At 32.6% G+C, this 13,236-nt stretch overlaps 1 protein-coding gene across 1 annotated transcript in view; it reads right to left on the bottom strand.

The window, feature by feature from the left end:
- LOC136031542 (PHD finger protein 3-like) overlaps positions 1-13,236 on the bottom strand; it is a 151,024-nt gene that overhangs the window by 30,966 nt on the left and 106,822 nt on the right. The window contains exons 19-22 of the mRNA XM_065711212.1: positions 9,731-10,449; positions 8,095-8,200; positions 5,811-5,930; positions 1,059-1,254 (exon numbers count right to left, since the gene is read on the bottom strand). Coding sequence (XP_065567284.1) covers positions 1,059-1,254; positions 5,811-5,930; positions 8,095-8,200; positions 9,731-10,449 — 1,141 coding nt within the window. The remainder of the gene's footprint in view (positions 1-1,058; positions 1,255-5,810; positions 5,931-8,094; positions 8,201-9,730; positions 10,450-13,236) is intronic.

The following is a 13,236-nucleotide window of genomic DNA, read 5'->3' as shown; positions in this document are numbered from 1 at the left end:
CAGAATAATTTCTGTTCGTTTTAAGTCTTAGTGCTGTTCCTTAGTTTCGGTTAAAAAAAAATTATTTTTTTATTTAATTCAAAAAAGAAAGACATTTTTTGGGAGGCGAATTTTCTCTGGGGAAGTTTTTAGTGGTGGGATGTGGGGGATACCCCCTCTTAAATACTTCGCTCTTTTCGCTAAAGCATGATTTTGTATCCCAATCCTTCAATCAAAAGGTGAAACACAAGTTCGTTAAATTAGAATAAGATAGCTTTTTGAACATTCTAAATAACTTTAAAGTGAAGAGCGAGGTATTTTGGAGGGGGGTATCCTCCCCATATCATAATAATTTCTGTCCATTTAAGTTTTAATGCTGATCCTTACTTTCAGCTGAAAAACCTGCTTTTTTGTTTAATCACTCAAAGGCACAAACAATTCTTAGGAGAAAACTTTGAAATGCTGCTGATTTCACGTTTTGAATGCGTTAGCAAATTGTATATAGGCAGTTGGATTGCCTCTACATTGCCTTTGTCAACGTAGCGTTAATCATTCATGCAAGGGTGGAATGTGACGTAAATTATAAAAATAAAGTACAAAATTTTCCTGAGGTTCTGACCATAACTGATATCAAGGAAAAGTTTACAGAGGACAAAATCAATGAAGGTGGGCACAGATCTTGTGCTTCCAGCACAAAGTTATTAAAAAGGTCGGGAGAGGTGACAGCTCTTTGACGGGCCCCTTTCATGGCTGGGATAAGTTGTCTACGTGGAATCAGGGGGCATGCCTTTATCTGGGGTCTCAGTCTCCGGGACCCCAGATAAAGGTACACAATCGTCACTGGTGTCCCAGCATAAAAAAGTGGGCACCCGACAAAGCACTGCAGAGAAATACTTTCTTCTTTAACATAATTGTAATATCGCCCTATTCTTTACAGATTTGTGATTGGCTGGGTGTTAAGGACACTTGCAAATCACACAAAATAAGATAAAAATACTTTAATATTTTTCTGTTTCTTCTTAGAGATCAACATGAGTTGTATCTACAAATTTGAATGTGTCACATAGGCTATTACTCACCAGGGCCATCTATTGGCAAAATCATTTCAGGTACAGGAGCACTGGATGCAAGAGGGACGATATAAAAGTCCTTGACTGAAGGAGGAAGTGGATTAAGGACACCGTATCTTCCCTTCTTCAACAAATGTTTGAAAGTTGACTCATAAGATCGTTGGTCGGAGGGTTGACAAAAATCGAAACGCAGAACCATTATTTCCTATAAAATTATCAGATAAAATTACCAGAACCATATAAAATAACCTATAATATTACTGGAAGCATTATTTCTTATATCATTATTTTCTATTTCCTATAAAAATTTAAAACATTTAAAATCATTTCAGTTGAAACTTGAAATGTAAAAGGTTTCCCCTTTTTAACCAAGTGCCCATCTTTCTGTATCTTGTTTGAAAGTTCGAGCAATTTTTTAAAAAACCGCTTCATGTTTTTTAAGAGCTTTTATGTGCCTCCAAAAAGGCGGGAACATTTTGGACTTACTTTTTATATCGTATTGTTTTTGTCTATATATTCCATTCCATTAAGTAAAACTTGTCTCTTTTTCTAATTTTTTAATTTAGTCTTATTTCGTAATATTTTCGTAATTTCGAATAATTAACATTATTTCGTAATGGTTGAAATGCAATGATTCGTCGAGGAAAACATCCTCCTTTCGTAAATTTCCTTAAATAGATTTTTCTATTGATTTTCCTGATTCTAATGATCTGCCCATTTTCCAAAATAAATTTTTCTAAATTTCTATTTTTGATATGAAAAAAAAAAAAACTGGGCAAAATACAGCTATTATAAATGGATACGCATTTGCATGAGATATTGATCTTATGCACAAATCCAAAGACCTAAGACAAACAGTGCACACAAACAATAAACCAAATACAAGAATCCTTGTACATGCAAAATTGCTATTAGTAAATTTAAGCTATAAACTCAAAGACAAAAATCAGCCTATGGTGCTCTCAAGTACAAAATCCTGGTTGTGCGAGAGGTCTCTGTTGATTGATTTTGCCCCTTCATTGGGCTCGTTAGAATTCTAGAATATACCGAATTCCTTTTATAAGTTCTAAAAGGTCAAGGTCTATTTAGGTACCAAATACCTTTCATTTCGAACAAATATAAGCTGAACGACAAAACTCAGTTTTAAAGAAGAAATTATTAAAGATTATTTATAGACCATTGATAATGGAATATTAAAATGGTATATTCAAACATGATATTTTTTTCTTCTAAAATCCCTGCTCAAGTGGCTAAGAGGGCTCATAACAGCCCGAAGTCCCCAAAAGTTCATAAGCATGTTTCTAAACAGACTGGCAGGTATGTTTCTAAATAAAATAAAGGAAAATAATAATTACCATTCCTAAATTTGCTGGAAATTATTAATTTTTCTCACGAAATAGTTTTTTTTAAACATGCTTTTTAATTTTTGGCAACTATGGACGTGTTTTACCTTTTTGGGCCCTATTAAGGAATCAAAATGGAATTTGTGCCAGAAACAATTACTGAACAATTAAAGGGGATAAGAAAAGGCATCAAGTGATGTACTCATTTTAATCCTAGCTAAATTATGTTGTAAACTGCAAATATACCTTAATTTCTAGATACGCCCACTTCTTTTTACTGGATTAATGCGGTACAAAGGTAGTAGGTAAAAATCATGAGGCATAACTGCATTAAACACAATAGCAAGAACCTACCTGTTCACACTATATTTACAAACAATTTACATCATTGTTCCCCAAAATGAAATCATTAGTTATCTTGTGCTGGTGCAGTGGAAGGGTCTGAGTCTGCATATTTGAAAGATTTCAGATTCGATCTTGCATGGCACAAGGAAACATTGTCAATTATCTTCATGAATATAACAATTTTTTTCTTGTTCCTTATTGAACATACTTTGCAATATAAAGGTATATACCCTTGTTTTGGGGCATATTTGAGTACATTTCCTTGTGTATATTTGAGATATACAATAAAAGAGCATAAAAATGTATTTTAGCGTTTGAGTATATTTTTAATTTATTTTAGATTTTCAATTACAATTCTTTCTTTTATATGTTATACTGGACAGATTTTGTAAAAGTAAGGTATATACCCTTTTCTGGGATATATTTGTGTATATTTCCTTTCATATTTATATTTTATTTATATTTTTTTTCTTTTATATTTCTATATTTCCCAGCATTTCTTTATTTCTTGTATTTGTTGTTGTTGTTTTTTGGTTAACGAAGTTAATTTTTGCTATTATTATTATTATGCCGATGTATTAATTTTTTTATTTCTTACAATTTATATACCCAACTTTACGAGATCTGATCTCTGTTGGGGGTTAATGTTTTTTTTTGTAATTTTAAGAATTCAATAAAACAGTAAACCTTAAATCAAATAAATTATTCTATAGTGCTTATCATCACCTAGACCTCACCAAAGGAATACCGCTAGTCCTTGTAGGCTTCGGCTCTCTAGACTCCTGGCTCGGGCATACTGGTGTGCCCACTATATAATAGTAACTTTGTATTATATTGAAATTGTATTATATGTTTGTATTAGATTGAATTATATTTGTATTACATTGTATTATATATGAAAACATTTTACCATTAGATGAAAATAGTCTTTTTTAGAACTTATTTTTTAAAGTATGTTGAGGAAAAAATTTTTAAATTTTTTTTTATTTTTTAAAATTTTTTAAAAATTAAAAAAAAAAAAAAATTACGACTCCGTTCGTAAATTTTTAAAATAGATTTTTCTATTGATTTTCCTGACCCTACTGATCTGCCCATCCTCCAAAACGAATCATTGCATTTCAACCATTACGAAATAATATTAATTCAATAATTAGAAAAGGGTTAAATTTTATTTTATGGAATGGTATTTATTGACAAAAACAATGCAATATAAAAAATAAGTCCCAAACGTTCCGGCCTTTTTGGAGGCACAAAAAAGCTCTTGAAAAAACATGACACAGTTTTTTAAAAACGTGAACAGCGAAAGAAATTTCATCAAAATAGGTCACAAATAAAGAAAAGACACAAATGAAATATTATTACTCTAATATTATTAATATTATTTAGTATTATAAATTTAAATATAATATACACAAATATATATATTATAATATACAATATATATATACTATATATTATAATAATAATATAATATATAATTAATATAATATTAAAAGATAATACAATATTATTTAATTTAATATTAATATTATTAATATCATCAATAATAGGAAATTAAATAAAGAAATTTCATCAAAAATAGGTTACAAATAAAGAAAAGACACAAATGAAATATTATTACTCTAATATTATTAATATTATTTAATATTATAATATTAAAAATAATATATACATATATATATATATATATATATATATATATATATATATATATATATATATATATTTATAATATATATATAATATACATTATAATAATAATAATATTATATATATTTGATATAATGTTAAAAGATAATATAATATCATTTAATTTAATATTAATATTATTAATATTAGTAATAAATATTATTACTTGGTTACGGTTCTAGATAACAACCACAAAAAAGCACAAAGAATTCTAGAAGTTTTCATTATTTATTGTACCATACAAACTTTCTCCTTTGAGAAACGCACATAGATGTTTCATATACGTTGCATACGAGTATCTATATGCGTAAACAATTGGAACATGGTAGGATTCTAAACTCTTCAGTTCAGCTTTCTTTCATTTTAAATGTTTATTTAAAAAAAAACAAAAAAACAAAAAACAGGAGGATAAATACACAATACATGCAAATTATATCTTTGGATGGTTATTTTTCTCTACGCAAAAACAGAGAATCCATTTTCAACGTTCAGATAACTGTTTTTGCATAGAACAGCTGTTCTCTCTGTTCTCTGTTCAGAACGCTGTTTCTCTGTTCAGAACGCTAAAAAGCTAAACAGCGTTCCAGGATTCAAACAACATTTTCAGGCTTACAATCTTAAAATACTCAAAGGAATAACTGAATTTGCGATCATCATGTAGCATATTCCTTTCTATTTCTTATCATTTGCTTTACCAATTTTTTAGCCTTTCTCCTTTGAGAAACGGACACAGAAACAGAGAATCCATTTTCAACGTTCAGACAACTGTTTTTGCATAGAACAGCTGTTCTCTGTTCAGAACGCTAAAAAGCTAAACAGCGTTTCAGGGTTCAAACAACATATTCAGATTTACAATCTTAAAATACTCAAATGACTAACTGAATTTGCGGTCAAATATATCATATTTCTTTCTATTTCTTGTCATTTGCTTTCTGATTTTTTAGCCACGTGACTTTCTTTCTTTCAGACTTTCTGACTTTCAGAAAAATGACGGTTTTATTCCACATACATAAAACAAAAAAGGGCTGTGATAGCTCGATAGTTTATGAAGATTGAAACAGGTTTTATAGGATAAAATGCCGAGAATTTACCTTCAAAATACTCAAACATGATTAAATTTGTTATCAAAAGATAGCACATTATTTGCTATTTCAAATGATTTGCTTTTATTGCTCATGCGCAAGGGTCAGCGTTGACATGCATAAACTACGCTTATTTAATTATGCATTTTGATTGGCACGAGAAGGAGATAGAAAGCTTGTGAAACATTAAGAAAATAATAATGATATATATATATATATATACATTTATTTGTGTGTAGATTTCTACTAATAAAGCTTCTGCAAAAATCCTTTTGATCATATAGAAACCGTTTTAATCTTACCCTCGATGCACTTTTTCTAACTTCGTTCAAATATTTGGCAACTTGATCGGGCTTGATTCGACCAACAACAGTTAAATGGGATCTGACTTCATGGTAAAATTCTTCTGGAGCCTTCGAAACCTGAAACAGAATATCAATACTAAATAAGCGATATTATAAATAGTAGGTTAGAACTTTAATCATCCCTAAAGATATTTGAGAGTCTATACGGGAAACACATTTTTTTGTGGAATTTATATTTCCCGGTACACTTGATGAACTTTGGAGAAAGGATCCGCCCTCTAAACACTGTCCCAGGATATTGACTGGTTCTACAACATTAAAGAACAATGATTAGAATATAAAAGGGTATAGACTTACAAATATTTGCAGACCTTTCAAAAGTCAAAGCTTACACCCTAATCCTGAATAGCGATTTGTGCTTTTTTTTTGTCATATTAGGTACATTTATGAAGAAGGGGAAACACTGGATTTTCTTTCTGATATTGCCATTTATTTTCTGTATTTTATACATAATTATTTTTTTTTTATGTTCTTTCGGATCTGCCCACTACATGAAATACCGTCACACTTTAAGAGTTTGCCCTACTATTTTACGTTCTTCCCAGGGATGGGTTTTCCTTGTTGACCTGCTTTATAGAGGGAATATACCTAGAATTACCTTCACCGAAAAAATATTATGCCTATCACTTCAAAAAACCTGAAATTGAGACCCTTGGAAAAGGAATAACAATCGGTGTTCATTTTGCCAAAAGATATATTTAAAAAAAAGATGAAATGATCAAAAATTTCTAATTAGCTACTGTCCAGCCTGCTATTTAGTTTAATTAGTATAAGTAAATTTATTGTTGAATTAATCTAGTTAGTGAAAGATATACTATTTTTTGTCCTACCTGCTTCGACAAAAATTCAAAGGTCTTACCAAAAGCCTAAATTATATTATTTAATGCTAAATGCATTATTTTGAGTAATTCCAATTCTTTTAGTCTTTTCTGCATGGGGAATTCTTTGAAGTCCAGATTTTTTTTTTTTTTTTTTTTTTTTTTTTTTTTTTTTTTTTTTTTTTTTTTACAATTTTACTTGCCGTCGAGGGCAAATCCTCTCTCATCTCATCTCGTCTTTGCTTTTCTAATATATCTCCCCCGTATTTAGACTCTATTAAAATAGGCTACGAGAACAATCTATTGCGTAGTCAAAGGTACAAAAACGTATCCACTCTTTTTTTCCCTGACAAGTAAAATACACAATCAGTAATTCTCTTATTATTTTTGTTTGTTTTATTTTACTTTATTACATATATTGTTTGCGAGTGTTATAACCTAGGAAGACGAGTTATGTTCTTCTTGATATGGTCCTTCCTTCTGTATAAATAAATACAAAAAAGAAGGATTTTTTAAAGCTAAATAACAAAAAAGAAACCTGAGCGAAAGCCAACCGCATATCAACTGCATCACAACAACCAGTGAAAGCTAACTAAAAATCAGCCATCGCTGCAATGATTAAAAACCAACTACAGATCAGCTACCACTACACTCTGGTCATGGCTCAGCACCCGAACGCTTACAATTCCAGATACACACATTTTACATTTTGAAGCCCCTGAATAGAATCCTACTCAATAAGCTTAGTTCCAACTTATTATCAGCTATAGTGTAAACAAGGTATCATATTAATTTATTAATTAATATCAAAATTATCAACTACTACTGGACTCCGGACTCAAATAGGAAATAGTTAGCTTTTTGTCATCACGCGGTAAAACTAGTCAATGGGTGGGACCTAATTTTTCTATTGGTGACATGAAACAAATTATATAAAAAAGTTTAATTTGTTAATGACTTTTCTGAACGTCCATGAAAAAGCAAGCGAAGATGAACATAGATGTGACGCTTAGGAAGGAGGCGTTCATGGAATTTCCCCTCAGAGAGGAGAGGTCACAAAAATGCTATATTATTAGGCTAGGGTTTTGCAATTTTCCCAGGGGGATCCTTTTGACCAGCATTGAATGGAATCCCTCATTTAATACTGAGCCCACAAGTATAGAATCGTTAGTTTCTTCTTGAAGCTCATCCTGGCAAAAACATGTAAAATCACAGATTTATGACAAAATTAATCTAAAGAGGGTATGGGGATTATTTGACAAAAAAAAAGGGGGGGGGGAATCTTTGGATCAATTTTAAAACGAAAAAATCTCTATTTACTTTCTGTAGATGGAAGAGCTTATTTTATCTAATTTACCAAAAATAGATTTACGAAGATTATACTCATGATGTCCTCCACTCACCTCAAAAGCTACAGCATGAAATTTGCCAATTTCCGTTACAGAAATGCTGCCCTTCCAAACTTTGGCAGGTGGCTGAACTGGAGAAACGACATTCCAATCAGGGGTTCTGAAAACGAATGAAATTTTACAATGAAATCTGCAAGACATATGATACACATTAAGTATATATACTACTACTAACAACTAACGTGCAGCAAAAAGCCGCCTAAGGCCAACACATCCACGCACGCTCTTCCATCCCAGTATATCCAAAGTCTCCCTTTGTGCCCCCCCCCCCCCACAGGAAATTCCCATTTCCCTTAAAACTTTCCTTACGACATACTCCCCACCAATTTGGGGACGACCTGCTTTTCGTTTCGATGGTTGGCCGAGACAAGGACAATCTTCAGCACTCTGTCATCCTTCATCCAAAGAACATATCCTACCCATCTTAACTTGAGCATTGATGAAAAGACACCCTGAGCCTTGGCTATTCTACTTTTAACATCTTCACTGCACCCATCGTCTTTACCAACCATTTCCTAAGTGACTGCAGCTGTCCACTGGATCGATCCTCTTGTTACCCAACATCACCTCTTCAAATATATCAGACATAAATATAAAAATATAAAATATGTATAGAAAATCACTAAAAAACGTAACTGAGCCAAATCCTTGTCTTCATTTAGCTCCTTTTTCCGGTACCAACAAGGATATTTTCCAGCCCCAGAAAAGTTTCCCAAGCCCAGAAATGAAATCTGATTGAATTAGTTACTTATAGTAGGGAAATAGTGCATAAAAGTGTTGTTATATAAGGTTAGTGTAGTACAGGGTCTCAAGTGGTGATTTTTTTTTTTTTTTTTTTTTTTTTTTTTTTTTTTTTTTTTTTTTTTTTTTTTTAGTGGAATCCACTGATAATTAATTTTTTTTTGTAGTTTCGAGAATGGCCACACAAGCCATAAGGCTTTTTGGGAATTTTTTCTTTTTTTGTATTATTTTTTTGTGCGGTTTTTTTTTAAATAATTCATAATAATAATCCATAATCCATAAACCATATATATTTTGATAATTGGGAAAAACAGGAATATATATCTTGATAATTGGGAAAAACAGGAATTCAATCACTATTACCAAAACCTGTATATACAGGTTTTAATACTAAGCAGTTCTTTGTATAAATTATACTTATTATAATAACTATGCAGAGGATTCTTCTTTCATGAGAATCCTTTTGTAAGAACCAACAAACAGATTTTCCCACCCCCAGCTCCCTCAGTTGCTTATATAAAATATAGTTAATATAATAATTATGAGAAGGATGTAAGATATTGAATTTTACAAACATTTATTATCTGTTTATCTAAAAGTAAACATAATTTTGTTGGGAAACTTGTGCCAAACAATAAAAATGAAGAATGTCTAAAATATTTATATACATTCATAAAAGAACAATAGAAACACAAGGTAAGTTATGCTAAACGTAAATAGAGCGATCAAGCTACCATTATGGATTAAAACGGCAAAAAAGGAAAGGGGGATAGAAAGAAAGAGAAACTTATCTCAGATATTCAGTCTAATAAATTAAGTAAAGAAATGCAATAAAATAAAAGGAAAAGAACCATCTACAATGAAAAAAAGCCAAAAAAACACCTCTTACTTGATAGTTGAGCTCGGTTCATCATAAAATTCTGTTAAATCTGAATTATCAACAGGAGATTCTTCCACTTCAAACTGAGACAACGTCGATGTAACCACATCCTTCAGTTCAGACGGTTCAGGCTCCTCTTCCACAGTTTTTGAAACCACTGGTGAAACATTCAGTGGAGCACCTTCAGCTGGAGCAGTAACCTCATCCAACTTGACGTCTTTAAGAGCTACAGAAGGCTTACTTTCATCTTGCTTAACGGATTCTCCGTGTCTTGAATCAGAATGGTGACGACTACGACTTGGCGCTCTAGCTAAAGTTTCCTCTTTGAGATCAGATTCAGGTTCAGCTTTGTAATCACTCTGAATTTCGGGGAAAAATCGAGTCTTTTTCTCTTTAGATTCAGTCACTTTTCTTTCTTCCTTATGACTTACGAGTTTACTCTTCTTGGACTGCTTCTCATCTGAGTCATGTACTTTTCTATCTTTCTTTTTGTCCTCGTAGTGGTGACGATCGTCATGATGCTTCTCGCCTGAATCATGGTGTCTTTTACCATCTCTGTTTTTCTCGTCTTGGTGCCGTCTATGATGTTTTTGATGACGATCTCGGTCCCTTCGGTGATGATCAGAGCTGTCTTTTGAGGAGCTGTGCTTGCGTTCTCTACTTCTAGATCGCTTGCTTTTCTCCACTTTCACTACAGTTTCTCCTTCAGGCTCGCTTATTTTCACAGCCTGGAAAAAAATCCAGAGGAAAACTATTAACTTTTGGAGGAGAAGAGCTTCTGATACTAAAACCACATTTGAATATTTTAGAAGCTACGCTGACCAAGTCCAATCATTAATATTATTATTATTTTTTTTTAATATTAAAGCACTTGATTCTTAAATTTGTACACTCTGGAGGAAAAAAAAAAAAAAATGGTTCACTCAATAAGATCCACTTTATCCAATAGCTTTGAAATAATTTTAATCAATGTAAATAATTTAAATAATTAAAAAAAGATAAAAGAAAAAAACTTTTTTGCACTTGTTCACTAAATAACTTTTTTTTTAGTAAAACACCTTTTCCATATGCCTTCCTAATCACCTCGATGTTTATATCAGCCATAGTAGTTGTTTTTTAATTTTTTTTTACTTTTATCCCTCAGCCTCATGCCTCAACCTCAGCACATGGACAAAAGCACCACAGTTCAAAACCTCCCATCAGATAAAAGACTAGTCTTGGCCCAGTTTCAACTCCTGAAAGTTTTTCCCAAAGACGACTTCCTAAATCACTGATATTTCGTTACAAATGTTTCCCACTGTTTCTTCTTGCTTCATAGTACTATGAACAGGTTTCAAATGGTATGACAAGATCCACAACAGAGAGCCTGACGCCCTTCTTTTTATGGTGAAAATTGCACCCTATATTTTTACTGTGTACTCCGTTTCAAATGGTATGACAAGATCCACAACACAGAACCTAACGTCCTTGTTTCTGTGATGAAAACTGCACCCCATGTTTTTGCAGTGTACTGGTTTCAAATGGTATGACAAGATCCATAAAAGAGAACCTAACGCCCTTCTTTTTGTGGTAAAAAATGTACCCCATATTTTTTCTGTGCACAGGTTTCAAATGGTATGACAAGATCTACAAAACAGAACCTGATGTCCTTCTTTTTATGATGAAAACCGCACCCCATGTTTTTGCAGTGTACTGGTTTCAAATGGTATGACAAGATCCATAAAAGAGAACCTAACGCCCTTCTTTTTGTGGTAGAAAATGTACCCCATATTTTTTCTGTGCACAGGTTTCAAATGGTATGACAAGATCTACAAAACAGAACCTGATGTCCTTCTTTTTATGATGAAAACCGCACCCCATGTTTTTGCAGTGTACTGGTTTCAAATGGTATGACAAGATCCATAAAAGAGAACCTAACGCACTTCTTTTTGCGGTAAAAAATGTACCCCATATTTTTTCTGTGCACAGGTTTCAAATGGTATGACAAGATCTACAACACAGAACCTAACGTCCTTCTTTTTATGATGAAAACCGCACCCCATGTTTTTGCAGTGTACTGGTTTCAAATGGTATGACAAGATCCATAAAAGAGAACCTAACGCCCTTCTTTTTGTGGTAAAAAATGCACCCCATATTTTTTCTGTGCACAGGTTTCAAATGGTATGACAAGATCTACAAAACAGAACCTGATGTCCTTCTTTTTATGATGAAAACCGCACCCCATGTTTTTGCAGTGTACTGGTTTCAAATGGTATGACAAGATCCATAAAAGAGAACCTAACGCCCTTCTTTTTGTGGTAAAAAATGTACCCCATATTTTTTCTGTGCACAGGTTTCAAATGGTATGACAAGATCTACAAAACAGAACCTGATGTCCTTCTTTTTATGATGAAAACCGCACCCCATGTTTTTGCAGTGTACTGGTTTCAAATGGTATGACAAGATCCATAAAAGAGAACCTAACGCCCTTCTTTTTGTGGTAAAAAATGTACCCCATATTTTTTCTGTGCACAGGTTTCAAATGGTATGACAAGATCTACAAAACAGAACCTGATGTCCTTCTTTTTATGATGAAAACCGCACCCCATGTTTTTGCAGTGTACTGGTTTCAAATGGTATGACAAGATCCATAAAAGAGAACCTGACGCCCTTCTTTTTGTGGTAAAAAATGTACCCCATATTTTTTCTGTGCACAGGTTTCAAATGGTATGACAAGATCTACAAAACAGAACCTGGTGTCCTTCTTTTTATGATGAAAACCGCACCCCATGTTTTTGCAGTGTACTGGTCAAATGGTATGACAAGATCCATAAAAGAGAACCTAACGCCCTTCTTTTTGTGGTAAAAAATGTACCCCATATTTTTTCTGTGCACAGGTTTCAAATGGTATGACAAGATCTACAACACAGAACCTAACGTCCTTCTTTTTATGATGAAAACCGCACCCCATGTTTTTGCAGTGTACTGGTTTCAAATGGTATGACAAGATCCATAAAAGAGAACCTAACGCACTTCTTTTTGTGGTAAAAAATGTACCCCATATTTTTTCTGTGCACAGGTTTCAAATGGTATGACAAGATCTACAAAACAGAACCTGATGTCCTTCTTTTTATGATAAAAACCGCACCCCATGTTTTTGCAGTGTACTGGTTTCAAATGGTATGACAAGATCCATAAAAGAGAACCTAACGCCCTTCTTTTTATGGTAAAAAATGTACCCCATATTTTTTCTGTGCACAGGTTTCAAATGGTATGACAAGATCTACAAAACAGAACCTGATGTCCTTCTTTTTATGATGAAAACCGCACCCCATGTTTTTGCAGTGTACTGGTTTCAAATGGTATGACAAGATCCATAAAAGAGAACCTAACGCCCTTCTTTTTGTGGTAAAAAATGTACCCCATATTTTTTCTGTGCACAGGTTTCAAATGGTATGACAAGATCTACAAAACAGAACCTGATGTCCTTCTTTTTATGATGAAAACCGCACCCCATGTTTTTGCAGTGTACTGGT

This window comes from Artemia franciscana, chromosome 9 (assembly GCF_032884065.1).
Source record: "Artemia franciscana chromosome 9, ASM3288406v1, whole genome shotgun sequence".
Classification (NCBI taxonomy): Eukaryota; Metazoa; Arthropoda; class Branchiopoda; order Anostraca; family Artemiidae; genus Artemia; species Artemia franciscana.
Note: the sequence above shows the minus strand (reverse complement) of the source record. Positions and strands in the feature narration are given on the sequence as shown.